General features: G+C 37.7%; 1 protein-coding gene across 7 annotated transcripts in view; it reads right to left on the bottom strand.

The window, feature by feature from the left end:
• Nucleotides 1–20,105, bottom strand: part of TAF1A (TATA-box binding protein associated factor, RNA polymerase I subunit A) — a 74,983-nt gene that overhangs the window by 21,001 nt on the left and 33,877 nt on the right. For 2 of the 7 annotated variants that reach the window (XM_074316979.1, XM_074316978.1), the window contains exons 1-6: nucleotides 17,144–17,266; nucleotides 13,178–13,347; nucleotides 9,303–9,416; nucleotides 7,936–8,134; nucleotides 4,161–4,291; nucleotides 3,010–3,168 (exon numbers count right to left, since the gene is read on the bottom strand). In XM_074316979.1, the coding sequence (XP_074173080.1) occupies nucleotides 3,010–3,168; nucleotides 4,161–4,291; nucleotides 7,936–8,134; nucleotides 9,303–9,416; nucleotides 13,178–13,347; nucleotides 17,144–17,264 (894 nt within the window). In that variant the 5' untranslated portion in view covers nucleotides 17,265–17,266. Of the gene's footprint in view, nucleotides 1–3,009; nucleotides 3,169–4,160; nucleotides 4,292–7,935; nucleotides 8,135–9,302; nucleotides 9,417–13,177; nucleotides 13,348–17,143; nucleotides 17,277–17,915; nucleotides 18,109–18,414; nucleotides 18,518–20,105 lie in introns of those variants that run through there. The other 5 variants (XM_074316982.1, XM_074316983.1, XM_074316980.1 and 2 more) reach the window with 5 other exon arrangements.

Genomic DNA, 20,105 nt, shown 5'->3' with positions numbered 1-20,105 from the left:
TAAAAGTATTATGTAGTAAAACAAAGCCTGTTGAAAACTTCTGAACTTCCACATCTTAAAGTTTGAAAATGTCAATTTGATAAACACGTAAGTACAGATTAGAGCTAACCAGCCTTTTAAAAAAGACTGATAAGGATTTTTCTCATTTATTTAGGTTGAAAAGGACCTTTCTTTTTCTCCCTCCTCTAAAATATCATGATTAAACACCAACCACATATTGAATGTCAAATGTACTTGAAAAATAAAAATGTAAAAATAAATAAAAACCAACCACAAAATATATTTTAAAACTTCTACAATTCAACAACAAAAAGACAAACTACCTAATTCCAAAAAAGGCACAGGACTTGAACAGACATTTCTCCAAAGAAGATAGCCAATAAGCCCATGAAAAGATGCTCAACATCACTAGCCACTAGGAAAAGCAAATCAAAATCACAGTGAGATACCACTTCACACCCTGCAGGACAACTATTATCAATTTTTTTAAAAAAGAAAAGTAAGCGCTGGTGAGTATGCGGAGAAATTTAAACCTTCATGCATTGCTAGTGGGAACGTAGCATAGTCCAGCTGCTGTGGAAAACAGCTGGAAGGTTCCCCAGAAGGTTAAACAAAGAGTTACCATATGATCCAGCAATTCCACTCCTAGGTATATACCTAAAGGAATTAAAAGCAGGGACTCAAACACATACTTGTACACCAGTGTTCACAGAAGCATTACACACAATAATCAAAAATGTAAAAACAACCCAAATGTGCATCAACAGATGAACGAATAAACGAAATGTGGACTATATATACAATGGAATATTATTCAGGTTTAAAAAGGAAGGAAATTCTGACAATGCTATAACATAGATGAATCTTAAAGACATTATGCTAAATGAAACAAGCAAGACATAAAAGAACAAGTATGAATTCACTAAGGTGAGGTTTCTGGAATACACAAGTTCATAGAGATAGAAAGTAGAATAGAGGTGGTAACGTAAGTTATTGTTCAATGGACATAGAATTTCTGTTTGGGAAATGAAAAAGTTCTGGAAATGGATAGTGATGATGGTGGTACAACATGTATTTAATGCCACTAAAGTGTGAACTTAAAAATGGTTACAATGGTAATGGTTAAAATGATAAATTTTATATTATGTATATTTTACCACAATAACAATCCTAAACAGGAAACACTTAGGGATGAATTTAATAAAACATACACACTAAAAACTATAAAACATTTCAGAGAGAAATAAAAGACCTTAAAAGAATGCAAAGATATTCCATGTCTAAAGACTGGAAAATCTCAATATTGTTAAGATGTCAATTCTCTCAAAATTGACCTACAGATTCAAATTCCCAGCGAGGTTTTTTTGAAGCAACAGACACGCTGATTTTAAAATGTACATGGAAAGTCAAAGGACCTAGAGAAGCTAAAAACAATTCTGAAAAAGAAAGATTGTATACTCTCATGACATGATTCCAACACTTGTTATGAAGCTATAGTAATCATATATGGTGTTGGTATATATGGATGCAAATTACGTCACGAGAACACAACAGAGTCTATATATATGGTATATTGATTTTCATAAAGTTAACAATGTAACTCAATGAGGAAAGAATAGTCTTTTCAGTAAATGGTGCTGGAACAATCATACTGAAAAAAAATGAACCCAACCCTTGCCTCTCAATACACAAAAAAATTAGCTGAAAATCTATCATAGACCTAAACATAAAATTATAACATTTCTAGAAACAAACATAGAAGAGAATCTTCATTATCTTGGGGTAGGCAAATATTTCTTAGACAAAAAGTATTAACTATAAAAGAAAAATGCATAAATTGTACTTCATCAGAATGAGAAATTTCCACTCTCTGAAAGATATTGTAAAGAAAACAAAAAGACAAGCCATAGATTGGGAGGAAATATTTACCTGACAAATGACCTTTCAAATCAAATAACCCTCTCAACACTAGACAAAATATTTGAACAGGCACTTTACAAAAGAAGACACAGGAATATCCAATAGGCATATTAAAGGACATGAGAGAAGTGCAAACTAAAACCACAATGAGACACCACTACACAACAGAACGGCTATAATGCGGAAGACTGACAATACCAAGTGTCGAAGACATGGAGAAAGTGAACTTTCACACATTGACAGTGGGAATGTACAGTTACTTCAGGAAACAAGGGGGCAGGTTCTTAAGAAGTTAAACATATACTTTCCAGCAATTCCACTCTTAGGTAGCTACCCAAGAACCATGAAACACATGTGCACACAAAGACTTGTACATGAATAGTCATAGCAGCATTCATAATAGCCACAAAGTAAAAATAACCCAAAATCACCCAAAAGAAGTGAATGTATGAAAATGGATACTACTCAGCAGTAACGAGGAAAAAATTACTGAGACAATAAAATGGAGGAATCTCAAAAACATTATGCTGAGCAAGAAACGTCAGGCAAAAAAAGAGTATGTACTGTAAGATTTCATTTATATGAAATTCTAGAAGAGATAAAATTAATCTATAGTGACAGAAAGCCAATCAGTGATTGCCAGGCTGTAAAAGGAAATGATGGACTTTCTAGGATGATGGAAATGTTCGATATCTTGACTATCATGGTGGTTACACAGATACCCATATTTGTTAAAATGAATCTAAGTGTACACTTAAAATAAGTGTTTTGTTGTGTGTAAATGAAATGTCAATAAGGAGTTTTTTTAAAAAAAACATAGCAATGCAGAACTTTCCAACCAGGGTGACAAAGGCTTTCTGAAATACTGATCCTCTCCCCTTACTCTCACCTGGGTGGGTGGGGGGTGGGAGGGTTGGTAGCGGGGGGAACTGTCTGGAGCCTGCAGCCTCCTCTGTTTACCTCAGTATACCATACAGACATCGCAATTTTCTGTGGGTGCTATAATATGAAAGTTGGAAAGCAATAACCTAAGAATGTTTTAAAGCAGATCGCCGACCCTGTCCAAACACTGAAATAAAAATTATATACCTTAAGGACACTTATCAGTTTCTCTCGTGGTGCCTTCTCTCTCTTTAGAAAGTTGTATAAGTAAATATGTGCATTCGGATTTGACGGGAACTTTTCGTCATAGGCATAGTTGGTGAGCACCTCTCGGGCTCCGTCTCGATCCCCATAGAATTCCAGCATCTATACAAAATAAGTCGCAATACCTTAGCTAAATTTTGTCAAATAGCTAAATTTTGTCAAATAGCAACTTAATTTTATTGATGGGTACGAGAAAATCATAAAACTGAAAAACAGTGTTTACTGTATAGGGAACAATAGTAATGCCAGTTTTTGCTTCTACAGCGTATGTTACAAACATGGGACACAGAAGGTCACTTACAACAAAGGCCTATGTGGTTTCCCATTTTTTTCTGATTATATTTTATTACTGAAAAACGCAACAACTTCACCGTAAGAACTGCTCCTATAAGAAATAAAGTGCTCGAAGTAGAACACACTAGTGACTAAAAGTAGACCATACGATGTGACCAATCTCAGTGCCGCGCGTAACGTTAGCCACAAAGGGAGCGCATGGGAAATATAATTCCTTTCATTTCACTCCCGTCCTGACACAGGAATTTCCAGGTTCACTGGCATATGGCTTCAGAGATTATCGTCTGACAACACAAGTATCACTTTAGCACTCATGAAGTGCTCAAAACCAATTTTGACGATATATTCCTAATACCCAGTGCCAGAGCCCTGTTCTTTCACAATGACTCTGCGATAACAGGACGTCTTTATGAATTTCCTAAAAGCCATTATTCTTCATCCCATATATTGTGACCTAATTTCGAATTTTTGCCCCTTTCCCTCCTATATCCCATCAAATCATAAAAGATCTTTCTACTTTTCTTTTAAGCTCAGTAAGAATAATATAGAATTGAATTTACAACTATATCACTACTTATTTTATAAATATTTGGCCATGCCGTGTTATCCAATGGTGAAAATAAACACAAAGTAACATTTACAATATACCAATTAAATAAACAAAAATTATTCAGACCAAAAAAAAGAGGCATCATATTCTTTTTTTTTACCAACTTTTTAACATTAGTTTCCTTCTGATCAATAAAAATTAGGCTAGTAACGAAATGAAACTAATAACACTGTATGAAAAGTCTACTTACGTCTACATAACTCTTCACAAAAGGGTCCCAAACTCCAGGAATTTGAATCAACGCACAAAGGTTTATAGATGTCTTCCAGCTGTGGTTGAGCATATTCTGGGATGCTGTGTTGTAAGCATAATCATCTTCATCTGCCCAAGACAAAAGATTTTTGAAAGTCACTCAGTGATGAAGACTTCGGCTGAATTAGTAATCAGTAATACCCACAAGAAAAGCTTAGATCCTGATGGCTTTACTGGTGAATTCTAACGAACATTTAAAGAACAATACTAATTCTTATAAACTCTTTCCCCACAAAAAGAACAGAGGGAACACTTCCCAACGCATTCTATGAGGCCAATATTAATCTTATACCAAAATCAGACAAAGAACACAAGAAAATTACGGACGACATTTCTTATGAATATAGATGCAAAACTCCTCAACAAAATACTAGCAAAGTGAATCCAGCAACATGTAAAAAGGGTTATACTTGTACACCATGACCAGGAACAAATTTGGCAGATCTTCTCTATGACTTCAAAAGTTACTACAGTAGTTCCCCCTTACCTGTGGTTTCACTTTCTACAGTTTCTGTTACCCACAGTCAGAAAATACTAAGTGGAAAATTTCAGAAATAAACATTCATAAGTTTCAAATTGCATGCTGTTCTGAGTAGCAAAAAATCTTTCAATTATTGAGGATTCCCAAGCATCAATATCGTCTGCTCCTGACGTCCAACCATTGACATTGTCAAGGCTCAGTGATCACCCGAAGCAGATGATTCTCCTTTAGACGTATCATCAGGTCAACGGTAGCCGAACACTATGTCACAATGTATACACCACTCATCTCACTTCACCTCATCGTGCAGACATTGCATCATCTCACATCATTACAAGAAGGACTTGGAAAAGCCTGATTTATCAAGTGAAATTAACTGGAGGGAATTGAGAGTAACTGCTAATGGGTACAGGGTTTCTCTCTGGGATGATAAAAATGTTCTAATCTTGACTACGGTAAGGGATACACAACTCTTGGGGAATGTACTACAAAGCACTGAATTGTGCGTTTTAAGTACATGAATCACATTGAGAATCATCTCAATTCTCAATAAAGCTGCCTTTTTAAGAAAAACATCAGAGATCACTACACCCAACAAACTAGATAATAGGAAAAAAATCTGACAGTAACAAACATTAAGGAGAATATAGACAAAAGAAAACCTTAATCAGATTACTAGTAAAATATATATTGGAAACCGCTTCAGCCTATTTATATACTAAAGCTGAAGATGCACACACTCTAAGACAACAATTCTACTCCTAGAAATACATGCTTATGTGTACCAGTATACATGCCCAAGAATATCAAAGAAGCAGTATTTATAATAGTCAAGAACTATTAATAACCTGAATGGCCATCAATATGTAGAAGGAATAAAAAACTATAGGAATAAAAATGAACATAACTAGAGCTGATTCAACTATATGGAGCACATTAAAACTAACATTAAATAAAATACGCAAGTCCCAAAATAATACAGACAGTATGAATCCAAATAGAGCATTCTGATATAGGCAAAACTGAATTACACTGTTCACACATGCATACTCGAGTGGGGAAAGTACTTTAAAAAGCAAAGGAGTGACTCTGTTCAAGTCAGGACAGTGGTTTTCTTGAGACAGAATGGGAGGAAGTATGACCAGGAAGGCACATGGGGGACTCTTCAGGTGACAGCCGTGCTTTGTTCTTTCACCTGGGTGGCAGTCACATGGATGTGTGCTTTATAATCATTCATTCTATCACACATTTGTTTCATACTTTTCCTATACACAGCATGTCCTCGAAAACATTGTTTCAGTCAACGTCCTTTTGGTATAAAGATGATGACAAGCCGTAGGAACTTAACTCTTGTTTACGTCAATGAGCCTCGGGTAAAACTGGTTTCATGGTACGCTGCTTCACTTCAAGTCACAGAACCTATCAATGATGTCAAATGAGGACTTCCTATATGTTCCATTTCACAATTTCAAAGGTTTAAGAAGAAAGTTACTCAGTCTTTCTAAAGCAACAGCTAATAAAAGAACAAAATACTTTTTGGTACCAATGATACCTTTTGACCAAAAAGCAGCTCCCCAGAAAAAAGAGATCCCAGTGGATCAATTGAATAAATATCAATATGGACTTGGAAATGAGGTACAGATAAGAAATGACATAGAAATGATAGAGAAAAAAACTTTAAGGAAAAGAGGCAGATCCCTTAGAAAATATAAGTTGGGTGTAAACTTGCTATGGAAGGGGGTTCCCTGTCATCAAGTGCATCAAACCCAGGACAGGCCACAGCAGTGAAGGAAATTTCTAAGCCAACTCCATAACTTTCATAAGCATATGTTTATGTTACATCTTATAAGTTTGGTTATACAGAACTAGGCCTAACTGTTTTTCTCATAAAATAGACATTTGAGGTTGAAAATCATCTAAATAGCTCCACGTATTATCCCATCTTTGTCTCTTGTTGCACAGAATGAAGGTCAGCTATGGGAGTGATGGTATAAATGCCAGGTTCCAACTGCTTTCATCATCAAATATTTGCTTGAGTTCTACCTAACTACGTACGTGTAAGAAGAAAAGTACATATTTACTTTAAAACTTACATAATCAATTACTATCAGCAAGTCTTTTTAAAAAGAAGTATTACAGCAGGCATTATGGTAAAGTTAACAAAAGAAACAGAGGACAGACGTGTAACCTCAAGAGACTGACTGGTCTAGACAAAGACATACAACATAAAATACACATGAGAAAACTCAGAACAGTTAAAAAGCAAGAGACGAAGGGCCAAATGATATAGGCTGAACATATAGCTGATCTGTCAGGTTTAAGATACAAGAACGAGGGGTCTAATGAGTCTTGAAGGGCAGAGGGCATTCTAAATGAGGAGGCTGCAAAAAGACCTTACAAGATTGTCATGATGAAGACAGCATTTCAAAAATGTCTTGGGAGAGACCAAAGACAGGAAGAGGGAAGGGAATTTTGAGATCAGTGAACCCTCATTCCCAGAGACCAAGAAAATACTACCTATCTCATAAGCATAATAAGGAAACACTGCTTACCACATGTGACTTGATAAATACCAGGACTGAGATTTGGATAGAAGATGAGAAAACAAAAAGAAAGTGGTTAATCCCAGAGAAGCTACGGAGAAAAACTATACAAGAGAAAGAAAATGCAGAGAATCCACAGCTCTAAAGACCACGTGTATGGGGCTGGGAGAGGACGCCATCACCACTGAACGTAAGAGAAAGGGAACCCAGTTAGAGAAGTAAGGACCCACAGTCAACTTTTGGTATGCTCAGTAAATCAAGAATATTGTCTGTTATGACCTCTGTATAAAGGGATAGAACAGCTTTATCTTGCCCTATTCTTTAAACATATTATTCTGAGAAAGCATTATAAAACAAATTAAACTCCATTGTAAACATGCCATAAAGAAGCACTTATTATATACAATAATGTCTAAAGAAAACTGTAACTTTTCTTGGAGATCATATTTTAAAAAAGCAATGACTCTAAAATGGTCATAAGCTTTACGAATCATCTCATTTATGTCTGAAAAGTTCTCTGATATATCAGAAATATTACAAAGGATGATGAAGAATTTTGCCTCAGCAGATATACTGTCTGGATAAAGCCAGGCTGGGAAGCAGGGGGATGAGATCACTCTTTGAGATCCCTTCTCTCCCTCTGATTCAGTCTTCTCACCGTAAGAAAAAGTTCACTCATATTCACTCACCAAGCTGAGACAATTCCATCTTCTTTTTAGACCAAGTGTAATATTGCAAAAGCCCTTTATAGGCCTGAATCAAATTGATTAATACTTCCTGGGAAGATGATTTTTCACCGTATCTCCATGTCTCTGCCTGGCTGAGGTTTCTGTTGGCGTCATCAAGCATTCCATGATGCAGAAGGTATAATGCATGCTGTAAGGAGATCTGCAACAATAAGAAAATGCCCACTGAGACACAGGTCATTAGACAACCATTAGTCAGAAAGCTCAGTAAATGTATGATATATGCTGGGCTGGGCTAAGACCTTGGCAGCACAGAAACAACGTCGTAACACTGTCTCTGTTATCAAAAATTTCAATCTAGCAAAGAGGAAAGAGACGTGAAACAACACTATGTAAATGAGAGCAAAATTTTATAAGCTTACAATCAGAAGACAGTGTGATCTAGTGAGAAGAACAGGGTTTTTGAAGACAGAGCATCCTGGCGCAGATGCTACTGAGAAGCTACAAAAACAGCGTAGAATGCTGGTTGCCGAGGGCAGAGGATGGAGGAAATGGGGAGATATGTTAGTCAAAGGGTACAAATTTTCAGTTATAAAATGAATAAGTTCCAGGGACCTAATGTACAGTATGGCAACTATAGCTAATAATACTGCATTGTATACTTGAAAGTTGCTATGAGTATACAGCTTTAATGCTCTCTCCATAACAACAAAATGGTGATTCTGTGAGTGAAGGATGTGTTAAGTCATCTTATTGTGACAAATATTTCACAATGGGTACGTGTATCAAATCATGACATTGTACACATTAAACTTACATAATGTTACATGTCAATTATATCTCAATAAAAGCTGGGGGGGGGAACATTTTTACGTGTTCAAATTCCTATGTTTAGCTCTATCCTTTTCCAAAAGCACCAATTCCTAGAGAGCTCAAATGACGTAAGCAAAGGTATTAGAATTTGGCCCATCATCATGATAAAGCACAACTGCTATCTCTGAAGGACTGGTTTTGGAAGTGAGAGCTATACAGACAAGGTATTTTCATTGTGAGAACAAGGTGGGTGATAGTAAACGGGGAAGTAAATGGTTCACACCACACTGCTTTCTTTCAGCTTCTCTTATTTATCCAGGTGTCTTACCCTTTTGTCTATGCCTTTTACATGACTATCTTCCTTATCATTGACACAAGCAATTTTTAAAAAATGAACACCACAGGGGTGACCGGTTAGCTCAGTTGGTTAAATCGCGGTGCTAATAACACCATGGTTGCCGGTTCGATCCCCACATGGGCCACTGTGAGCTGCGCCCTCCTTAAAAAAAAAAAAAATTAACACCACAAATGTAAACTCATAAAGCCTAAATTCTCACCTTTAAATAATTCATGACACCAATATTTTTCATCCTGTCAGCAAAGGTATTAAAAGTCTCCACGCTGCTTTTGGGATGATAATAGAGAATTTCACTTCCAAGCTTCCAAATAATCTGTCAAAACAGAAATTACTAACAAAAATGTAAAAACCTTGCCTTAACCAATGTCTGCCTAAGAAAGCTATTTTTTTCTGATTACAACATTTAAAAAGCAACCTCTAAGTTATTTTCCTAGATATCACAACTGTCCACATTTTACTGCACTTCACCCAATGAAACTATCATCTTACATGATAAAATTTTTCCATCAATTAAATTAAAATACTAGATAACTGCAAGTGTTATTTTTAAGTTAGTAGTCTAAAGAAGGCACGCAGTTAGGAAACATATTGAAGATAACAATTTTTAATTAGTATAGGAGGAAGGTTATTAAAATCAGGAAACTTGGGTTCTATTAATATTGGCGTCTTCACTGCTCCTGGTCTCATCTTTATTATCTACAAAATGAGCAACAGACTAGATGCTTCCTGAGAGCTCATCATGCTCTACAGCTATGGACTATATGCAATCTACATTAGAACTCCAATTTAAGAACTGTCATCAGCTATGGATGAATTTTAATAAAGTATGTTTTTTCCCCAGAGCACCAAAACTTTGGTGACAGAAGTTGGAGCTCTTCTTTTTTCATGGAGTGAATCTCTATTTCTCTTACCCCAATTTAAAGCACTTTAATAATATTGACCTTAAAGTAAATTGAAGTGGATTTTAAATCAATTCTTTCTATGAACATAGGTATTAGTTGTTTGGTATAATCATAATACCTTCCCAAATCAGGGACATCAAGATTTCATGTGTAGAATACCGAACTGTGAGCTTTTGGTATTTTGGAGCTTAAAGAAAACTTGGAAATTATCTATCACAGATGTTCTTAAAACCTAGTTGTATATAATTACCTGGGATACCCATTAAAAATAAATATTCTAGGAATTCAGACTCTGATTCAGTAGGACTGGGGTGCAGTACAAGAATTTATATTTTCAACAAAAGCCATAGGAAATTCAAATAGAGTGAAACGTGTCTGGAAACCATTGATCCTTCATTTATAAAACAAATTTTGGACAAAAAGAGCCTGTAATGTGTCCAGTGTTTTAAAGATGTATAAAACTTCGGTCCATAAATTAAATTTTCACTCAATGGTTAAATTTTTTTCTTTCAGGTTTTTCTTGACTCTATGAGATACCTAACTGATGCAATGGTTACTGTATTAGTAAAAGCTATTTGAGATATTCATGTGCTATTATTTGTGGATAAGCTGTCTCTCACTGAACAAATTTAACACTATATGCAGGCACTGTTCTAGATCCCTTACCTCATGGAATTTACATTAACCAAAAACATTGTAATTAAATTGACAAGTATTATGGGGAAAGAATGGAGCGGGATAAGGGGGTCAGGAGTGACAGATGGAGAGTAGACGGGGTTGGTGAGCAGTTCCAATTTTAAACAGTCATGGGAGGCCTTGTTGAAAATGTGACATGAAGGAGGGTTGCCATAGTGATACCTAAAGACCTTTCCAAATAAAGGAACTAGCTAAGGCAAAAGCAATCGGGCTGAAGTATATCTGGCCTGTTCAAGTGAGAGCAAGAAGGCAGTGAGGCTGGAGAAGAAAAACAAGTGGGAGAGTACAGGGGATGAGAGCAGAGGGTGGAGGGGAGTGAGCAGACTATGTAGAACTTGTAAGCGACCAAAAGGACTGGCTTTTACTCTCAGTGAAATGGGAAGAAGCCATTACAGGTTTTCACCAGAGAAGTGACACGATCTGCCTTATGTCCGCAAAGGATCATGCTACATCATTCGTCATTAGTCACAAAACTTGGAGCAAATCAAAATCACAACAAGATACCACTTAACAACCATAAGGATAGCGAGAATTAAAAAGACAGACAATAACAACTGCTGGCGATGGCAAGTCTATAGAGAAATCGGAACCCTCATATACTGCTGGTGGAATGGAAAATGGGGTAACCACTTTGTAAACAGTCTAGCAGAGGTCCTCCAGAGGTTAAGCAGTTACCATATGACCCAGCGATTCCACTCCTAGGTATACACCCAAGAGACATTACAACAAACATCTCTACAAAAACTTGTACATGAATTTTCATAGCAGCATTATTCACAGTAACCAAAAAGTGCAAATAACCCAAATGTCTAACCACTGACGAATGGATATATAGAATGTGGTACGTCCATGCAATGGAATATTACTTTACAATAAAAAGGACTAAAGTACTAAACACGTGCTACAACATGGGTAAACTTTGAAAACATTATGTTCAGTGAAAGAAATCATTCACAAAGGCCATATATTATACAATTCCACTTATATGAAATGTCCAGGATAAAAGTGCAAGATTAGTGGTTGCCAGGGGCTGGGGGATGAAGACAGGAACAGGAAGCGACTGCAAGTGGGTACGGGGTTTCTTTGCAGGGGGGACAAAAAATATTCTAAATTTAGATTGTGGTAATGGTTGCACATCTCTGTGAATATATGAAAAAACAGTGAATTGCGTAATATAAATGGGTGAACTGTATGGTGTGTTAATTATATCTCAATAAAACTATTGTTTTTTAATTTAAAAAAAAGTCTCGCTCTGGTTGCTATGTTGAAAACAGATTAGGGGATGGAGGAGAGCAAACAATCATCTAAGTGAGACGATAGTGGCTTGGATCAAGGTGCAGCAATGGAGGTGGTGAGAAGTATTCAGAATGCAGGTGTGTTTTGAAGGTAGAGCCAACAGGACCTTTCTTATGGTTTGGATACGGGGTGTGAAAGAAAGATCACTCCAGAGTTTGGCCCTAGCAATGAGACTCAAAAATAACCATCATCTGTGATAAAGAAAATTAGGATTGATGAAGATCAGAAGACCCACTTTAGATCTGATAGAATGACATGACCATTAGTTACCCAAGTGGTGATGTGGAAGAATCTGGACTTGAAGACAGATGTCAGGGCCACAGATATACAACTGGGAACTGCCAGCATCCAGACTAAATTTAAGGTTGGGAGACTGAATGAGATCATCACGAGCGAGTTCAGAGAAAAGGACTCGGGATTAAGTTCTGGGGCTCTCCCAAGTCCAGAGGCCAAGGAGAAGAGGGGCAGTCAGAAAAGGAGACAAAAGGAAAGGCCAGTGAGGCAGGAGAGAAAACAGAGAGAGAGCAGCATCCTGGAAGCAGACGAATAAAGTGTGTCACACAGAAAGGAAGGATCTACTACGAGTATGCTGATACTGCTGACAGATCAAAGTAGAGGAGCGCTGAGAACTGGCCGCTGCGTTTAGCATCATGGAGCTCACTGTTGACCTTGACGAAGCAATTTGGTAGAAATGGTGATGCTGCTGGTTGGGGGTGCCTAACTGGAGATGGTTTGGAGAGAACAGGTATATACACTCTTTCTGGGAGTTTTGCTAAAAGGGAGAGTGGAAAAATGGGGCACATTTTCCCACTGGAGGGAGAGGCGGTTAAAAGATGATTATAAGATGGAAGAAATAACATGTTTGTATGATGATCAGAAACACCCTATAGAAAGGGTAAAATTAAGGCACAGGGAAAGAAGGAAGAATTAGTGGAATGAATGAATGAATATTAGGGAATCTGAGAACTCAGAGTCCAAACTACTTTTAGTCTCCTTTAAAATCCTAAGTAAAGAGAAGTGTGCAAAAAGGTCCCAATACAAACTCTCCATCCAAAACTACTTTCGGTAGCTTTTAGTACAATCAATTTGAGATCCTGCAAAAGCTATTGTAGGAGCAGTGCAAGAGGCTGAAGCTCCCAGACATGGGAAACCTCTTCCAGCAGACTCCCATGTTACTCACCTCAGGCGCAGCCTGCCTTTTGTAGCTATCCGAGTCTTCCAAGATCTGAAAATAACTGTGCATGTATTCTGCAGCTTGCTGCCATTGGTGCTTCAGCAGTGCTTCTTGGATGAAACTCAAACAAGCACTTGTTGTCTGAGCAAAATCCTTCTCCTTTTTCCCTCCAGTCACTATAAAAATTTAAGAGAAGAGTCTTTATCCACAGTGACCCCAACTCAACAGTTCAAAAACCTTACTTCTGATAAGAGGAAGTTTTAGCAAGTAAAATAGTAGGTATTACTTAACCCAGCCATTCCCCAATATCAAAGCTAGCTTCACTTGAAACCAACTCTTCCACACTATTTTAACTAGTCTTAGCACATGAAAAAAAGGTCTAATGTGGAGCTATCTAATTTGATGTTCTTGGGCTTCCCAGAGCCCCCGGATGCTTCAGATCTGATTCAATCATCCTTTCATCCTTGCTCTGAACAATCTGGGTAGACTCTCTCCAAGAGGGCGGCAAAGCACAGTCGCAAGTATTCAGAATGGGTAAAAATAGGGTCATCCTAGGTGAGCATGGTCTTTATTACCTACTAGTGTTCGGAAAACAAGAGGTGGGCTCTTATTTTTTAAGGACTGAGTTCCTAGTAACTCAATTATATTAAATGCAAATGAGATTACTACAGTTGTAGACATTCGCATTTACATCTCTAGAGTACTGACAACCCTCACGTGAAAAATATTTGGACTTAGTTACAACCCCGTTACAGGGTTGCATGTTGTGGCCTCCTATTCCCTTTCCACACCACTACAGAACCCCCACACGCCAGCAGTCAGTCTTCCATCCAGCTCAGGTATCCTTTCTGCTGGGAGGACACAGAGACTGAGAGGTACCAAGCAAAGATAGTTTTACCGCAATCAGCTTTCAGAACTTCAACTGCCTCACATACTCTTTCCTAAAATTAATCTCCGAGAGAACTGCCTATAGTCAAGTCTTTGTTATTAAAATCAACATACATTATCTCGGAAAGGGAAAGTGCAGGTGTGAATGTTGAGAACGTCTAACATCCATTTCCAAGTCAAGTGGTTTCCAAGTCTTTGCTGATCAAAATTATAGAAGGACCTAATAATTCTTTATAACAGATCACAAAGTAATGTTTTCATAAATAATTCAGGAGTTCACAGACCTAATCCATTGCTATAATTAAACTCCACCCACTGCCACCTACTTACTTATATGACTAAGGTTTCTCAGAATTTACATCAACTAAAAACAAAATATAATAGAATTGAAGCTAAACCTTTTCTCATTTTAGAAATATATAATATTCATCCAGATATACGAATTGGAAAAAAGTGATAACCATATGTATTTTATTGAAATAAAAAAGCAATAAAAATTTACTTTTAATACTTAAAATTTTTTTAAACTTTTAATATTTATGTTTTTCCTGATCAGCTGTCAATTATTAATTATGTCTCAATCCAGAAGAAATTTTAATACTTAAAACCTTACAAAAAACTAAATATAGATACTACTTTTAGTGCAAGGATAAAAATATAAAAGGAAAAGGAACAAAATAACATTTCTATCTATTAGAAACCTTTTCATAAATTGTTTTAAATGGATGAAGAAGGGGATCACATTCCTATGCTATTTCTATTTAGATTCCACGAGATATATTTCTTAAGGTTTTTATTTATTTACTAAATTTATTGGGTGACATTGGTTAGTAAAATTATATAGGTTTCAAGTGTACATTTCCATAACATATCATCTATAAATTGCACTGTGTTCATAAATTTTTAAAAGTAATACAATAATTTCATTTAAAAATGCCAACTTACAAGTATACTGAAAATTGCTAAAATGCCAAAATATGCTATTAAACTTACGATACAATTTTTAGATGGCACCTTAAAACTGTGCAAGGCAGTACATAATTTTTCCAAAAAAAATGTAGATGATATGTAAACAAACAAGTTTGAAGACAACTTTCTAGACTTGCGCTTCTCCAACTTTTTAAACGTATGTACAAATCACCGGGAGATGGTGCTGGCTACTCAGTGTGGCCCAGTCCTACTCAGTGGGAGCCAGTAAGTAGCGTTCGTACCACTGGGGAGCTTACAAGAAATGCAGACTACTCTGCCCTACCCTGCTCTCTGAATTTGAAGCTGCATTTAAGAGCTACACACAAGCTGCCCCAGAGCAACACCAGGCAGCTAATGTGAGAACGTGACAAAGCGTCTTCCCTGAAACCTGATTTAGTTACCAGGAGGACTGATCTCAGGCCAAGCTCCCTTCTACCCCTCAAGTGTTCACAGCTCAGACTGGAAATCCTTGGCAACATCCTCTCCTGTCTTTCAACTTAGCCTACCTACCTCAGGAATATCTCATGTCATTCTTTTGTGAGCAAAAGATGATCTTATTTGTTGCTGACAAACTTGAATAATTGTCAAGGAAAATAAATTTGACATGGAAAGAGATACAATGAAGAACCAGTGCCATCATCCAAACTTCTAATGCCCTTGAAAGAATCTGGAACCTTGTCAGTCTGTCAACAAGTATTTTTGGGCACTACTATGTGCCAAGCACTATTCTAGGTGCCCAACATACAACTTTATTCCAGATTGGCCCCTGCCTTCAAAGTTTTTATTCCAGAAGCACACTCTTCAGGATGCCAAAAGACATCAGAATAAAAAATAAGTAACTGTTAGGCAATTTCATTTTCTTATTATGGTTAATTGTCACTACAATGTCTAGATTAGTTGAAACTGTTTTCTCATTGCAGATAAAGTATTTGGGTTTGACAGGCTCTCCATTACATATGAAACATTTCTAAGCTTGTAAATTCTGGTCTTAAACCTATTTGCTTGAGGACTGGCTCAAGCTCTCTGCAGAACACAGGTGACAGAAACAAGTGCAGGTATGCCTTAACTGGCAGAACTTTAGATTACCAGGCCCCTACAAGAGGTGAAGTGCGACAACCGCTGAAGTAGCATCCATCCAAACCTGGTTTAAGCCACGTGCATTAATCAGCAAAAATAACATGAGAAGAAAGAAACTATTATTTTTTCAACACACACTATGCATGAAGATCTATGCTAGGTACTTTATGTATCTTATTTTAACTTTTGCTTATATATTTCAGTCATTGAAAGTATAGGTTTTGAGATCAGATAGACCTCGCTTTGACTCCTGAGACCAGCGCTTAAGCATTTATATGCTTTGAGATCCAGTTTCCTCACCTTTAAAATGCCAAGGCTACAGATTTACTGAGGAGTCATTTGCTGAGATAATTACATGAGGTGAGATTTAGATTAAAAGATAAAGATATAGGAGCTAAATTCTAGGAGCCAAAGAATCTCAGTCAAGGGCAAAGGAGGTAAGGCTAAGAAAGCCGAGTTTGAGAGCAGTAAGAAGAGTGCTGGTCTAAATTCATTCCCCAAACTTCACCATCCATATGCCAATATACAGATAACAGCTTCTTTCATATATTCTTATAGGGAATTTACCCCATAGAAAACTTGCTTATATTTACATTAGTTGAAAATGGAGGAAATATTCTTTTTTCAAAACCTATTATAGGTTGATTCTATTAGGAATTATTTCAAGCAATTCAACAGAAACATCTTGAAAATACCTCCTAGGTGTGTACACCTCAATGGCAGAGACAGTATCTTCTTTATGTATGTAACCCCAATATCTAGCTACTGCCAGGGAGATAGTAAGTGCTCAGTAAGTATTGCCGGGGGTAAAATGTGTATTCACCATAATGCAGGCTATCAGTTATTAATTCAAAGGAAAATAATTCTAAAAGAAAAAAGAACCTATTTTATTTTTATGATTTCTTTTTTGTTGCAGTGTAAAAAACCCTCAAATATTCCTATCTTGAAACTAGAACCAGCTTGGTTATTCTTTTTGTATCCATATTGAATCTTATCTTCTTGCATTGAAGGTAAATGGTTGTACGTTATTTTACTTACCCACACTTTGTATATGCTTTTGGAGCCAAGGAAAACACATTCCTGTACCAGAGAGCACACGGGTTTCCCCCAGGTCATCCCCCGTCATGGGCCTTGGCAATTCTTCGCTGAAATCACTCATACCTATTCCAAACTGAGAATATCAGTTATTTTCTGTACATCTTAATCCACAGAGTTATACAGAAAAACAGCCTTCTTTTTATCTAATGGATATTATCTGATTAGCAAAATTAATTGTACCTGGTAATTCCTTTAAAGAAATAGTTTAATTATGTCAGCAACAGCCAAAATTAATGATCCATTGGGAAACAAAGAAGACAACTACTACTAAGTTTCAAGAAAATACAAAGATACTGCCCCTTAATTAAAGCAAAACAACTCAAGTCTAGAAGAAGAAACAACAAATAATGCATGCTAACAAAACAATACAACAATAATAGTAGTAGTAGTTAACATTTATTGGGCCCTTTCTATATACTGGGCATATACATCATCTAATTTAATCCTTACAGACATCCTGACATATTTTCTTCCCTTTTCATGTTGAAAGAACTGAGGGCTTGGTGAAATAATGTAACCTGGCCCCACGGTCATAAGAAAGGTGAGGACAATATTCTACGACCTAGAATATCAAACTACTTGGCATGAGCAGAGTTTGGGGTGGAGGAGGGGGTCGGAGGGCAGAAGTGACGGCGGGAATCGAATCGAGAAAGGCACCCATATACCCGGCCGAGCTTGGACTTGATGCTCAGGGCCTCGCTCCCTCACTCACCACGTCGCATGGAGTATGAGGTCCCGCGGATACTACCTGCAAGTACTTCCCCCGACTTCCCTCTCCTCCGCCATCCTACACCACGCCCCTAATTTAGAACACCTTCAAGCTGTGTCTAGATACTTAAGTAGCTTTGCAACTGGTGACCCTGCCTTCAATTTTGCTTCTCCACATCCCAGCCAGAGGAAATCTTCTAAAATTAAATTCGATGGTTAGGAGCATGGCTTTTAAATAACACGTGAATTTAATCTGACGCACATGTATTTTAAGGAGTCCTTACAGCAGCAGCTCTCCCCAAATTCCCAAAGACTACACTGCGCTCGTGCAGTTGCCACGGTAACCGAAGCTTGGCCACCCCTTTGCCTCGCTCTCAGAACCTGAGGTACCAGAGCGTCAGGAGAAACTATCACAAAGAGAACATGGGCGAATCCTAGCACAGCCCTTCGGTTTCCACTTGAATGTCGGCAGTGACTGTCGAACGATAATCAAGGACACCTACCTGCCTAAACCCGAGCTCTTCTCTCCCACCAAACCCAGCCTCACCCCCCGGAACCACGTGAGCAAAGACAGCGGAAGCCGAGTTGGCGACTGCTTCGTGTGAGCATGCGCACACTCTGGCTCGGTCTCTCAGGCGACGCGCAGACGCCGTTCCACCCCTAACGCCTCCCTGGGCCACTGAGCCCTGGCGGTCCGCAGCTTGACCCCGGAAATGACCCGGAAGTGGCGGCGGACTGCCATCCTTCCCTTGCGTTAGCTCCAGATTTACATTTTAGTCTATCCCAGTCGGGAAAATGGGAGACTTTAATTGCAAGTGTAGATTGAAGCGAAGGGAGGGCAGCTGGATGAGGTGAACAGTCCAAAAATCAGAATGTCACTACCAAACTGTACGATAACCTTTAGGTTTTTGCTCGCTCATGAGCGCACTGTGCGAGCCTGAGAGGTGTGGCTGGGGGTCCTGACAAAATAAATCTGCATAGCCTTTTAATTGCTTCCTTGAAATCTTTTTTCTCTCTTCCTAAAATTTCAGTTTGAATTTAGGTGGCTCTTGACGACCTCCACAAAATTTGGGCAAGAATATCATTTTGGCTCTCAGCGGGGGTGGTTCTGCGGACCCGTGTGGAGTCACTTTTCATGGGGAACCTTGACACACTTTTCATGAAATAGGGGTCGAAAGAAAAATGGCTAAATGTGAAATGAGGGAGAGTTGAGTTCTAGAGAAGATGAACCTGGAAAAGCAGAGAGCCATGGGAACACAATCTATCTCCAAAATCTGGAAGGTCTAAAAGAAACAAAAAAGACAATGTTTGAAGGTCTATCTGTGTAAGAAGGGTCAGACTTTTTTCATAGCATCAGAGAACAGAACTAGGATTAAGGGGTGAAAATTAAAGCGAGGCAGCTTTAAAGTCATTACAAGACTTTTGTTCATAACTAAGACGGTACAAACAGTGGCATAGGCTCCCACAGGAATCTTTGAGTTTTCCCTACGCTGAGTGAACCATTTGAGCAGAATCAGAGTATTGTATAGTTGACTGAAGTGTCTAGTAAGAGTTTGTACAGGAATTCCTTAAAATGCTACAAATACTTGATTCTATGTTGTTCTCATAAACACTATGCAGTAATTCTGAGCTTGCAAGAAAAATTCCTTCTGGGTCATAAGTCCTTGGCCTCACTCAAGCCTGTGCTCTATCTCACTCCACTGGTATGACCTAAATGATGTTGTCCAGGAAGGCACACAAACAAAATAAAGTAGCTGTAAGCTTCCCGTTTAGAGATTTGGTCTGGTTATGTTTCTTCCCTTGCTGTAAGGTTTAAAAGCCGCAAACTTATTTAGACAATATTATTTCCATGAATTTAAACCATTCCCATGAATGCTTTATTAATTCCTTGCAATCTAGTAGAGCGCAAGGTGCAGACAACAAAACAATTGGAAAGACATCATAAATAGTTTATATTATATCACAGCTAAAAATATGCACAAGATAAGAAAAAGTAATGTGGCAAAAATGAAAGCATACAAACAAAAACAGTTCACATAATAACACAGAGAAAAATATTATCCAACTAAAAACTCCCAAAATACATGGACTAGGATCCTATTTCAGGCTAACGAGAAAAAACTATGTCCTCAAAAGCTCACTTTCATATTTTTGCCCATATGGTGGTGCCTTGAGCCACTATGTAAAGAAGTCC

Source organism: Rhinolophus sinicus, linkage group LG12 (assembly GCF_036562045.2).
Source record: "Rhinolophus sinicus isolate RSC01 linkage group LG12, ASM3656204v1, whole genome shotgun sequence".
Classification (NCBI taxonomy): Eukaryota; Metazoa; Chordata; class Mammalia; order Chiroptera; family Rhinolophidae; genus Rhinolophus; species Rhinolophus sinicus.
The sequence above is the reverse complement of the archived record's forward strand: the minus strand, read 5'-3'. Positions and strand labels throughout refer to the sequence as shown.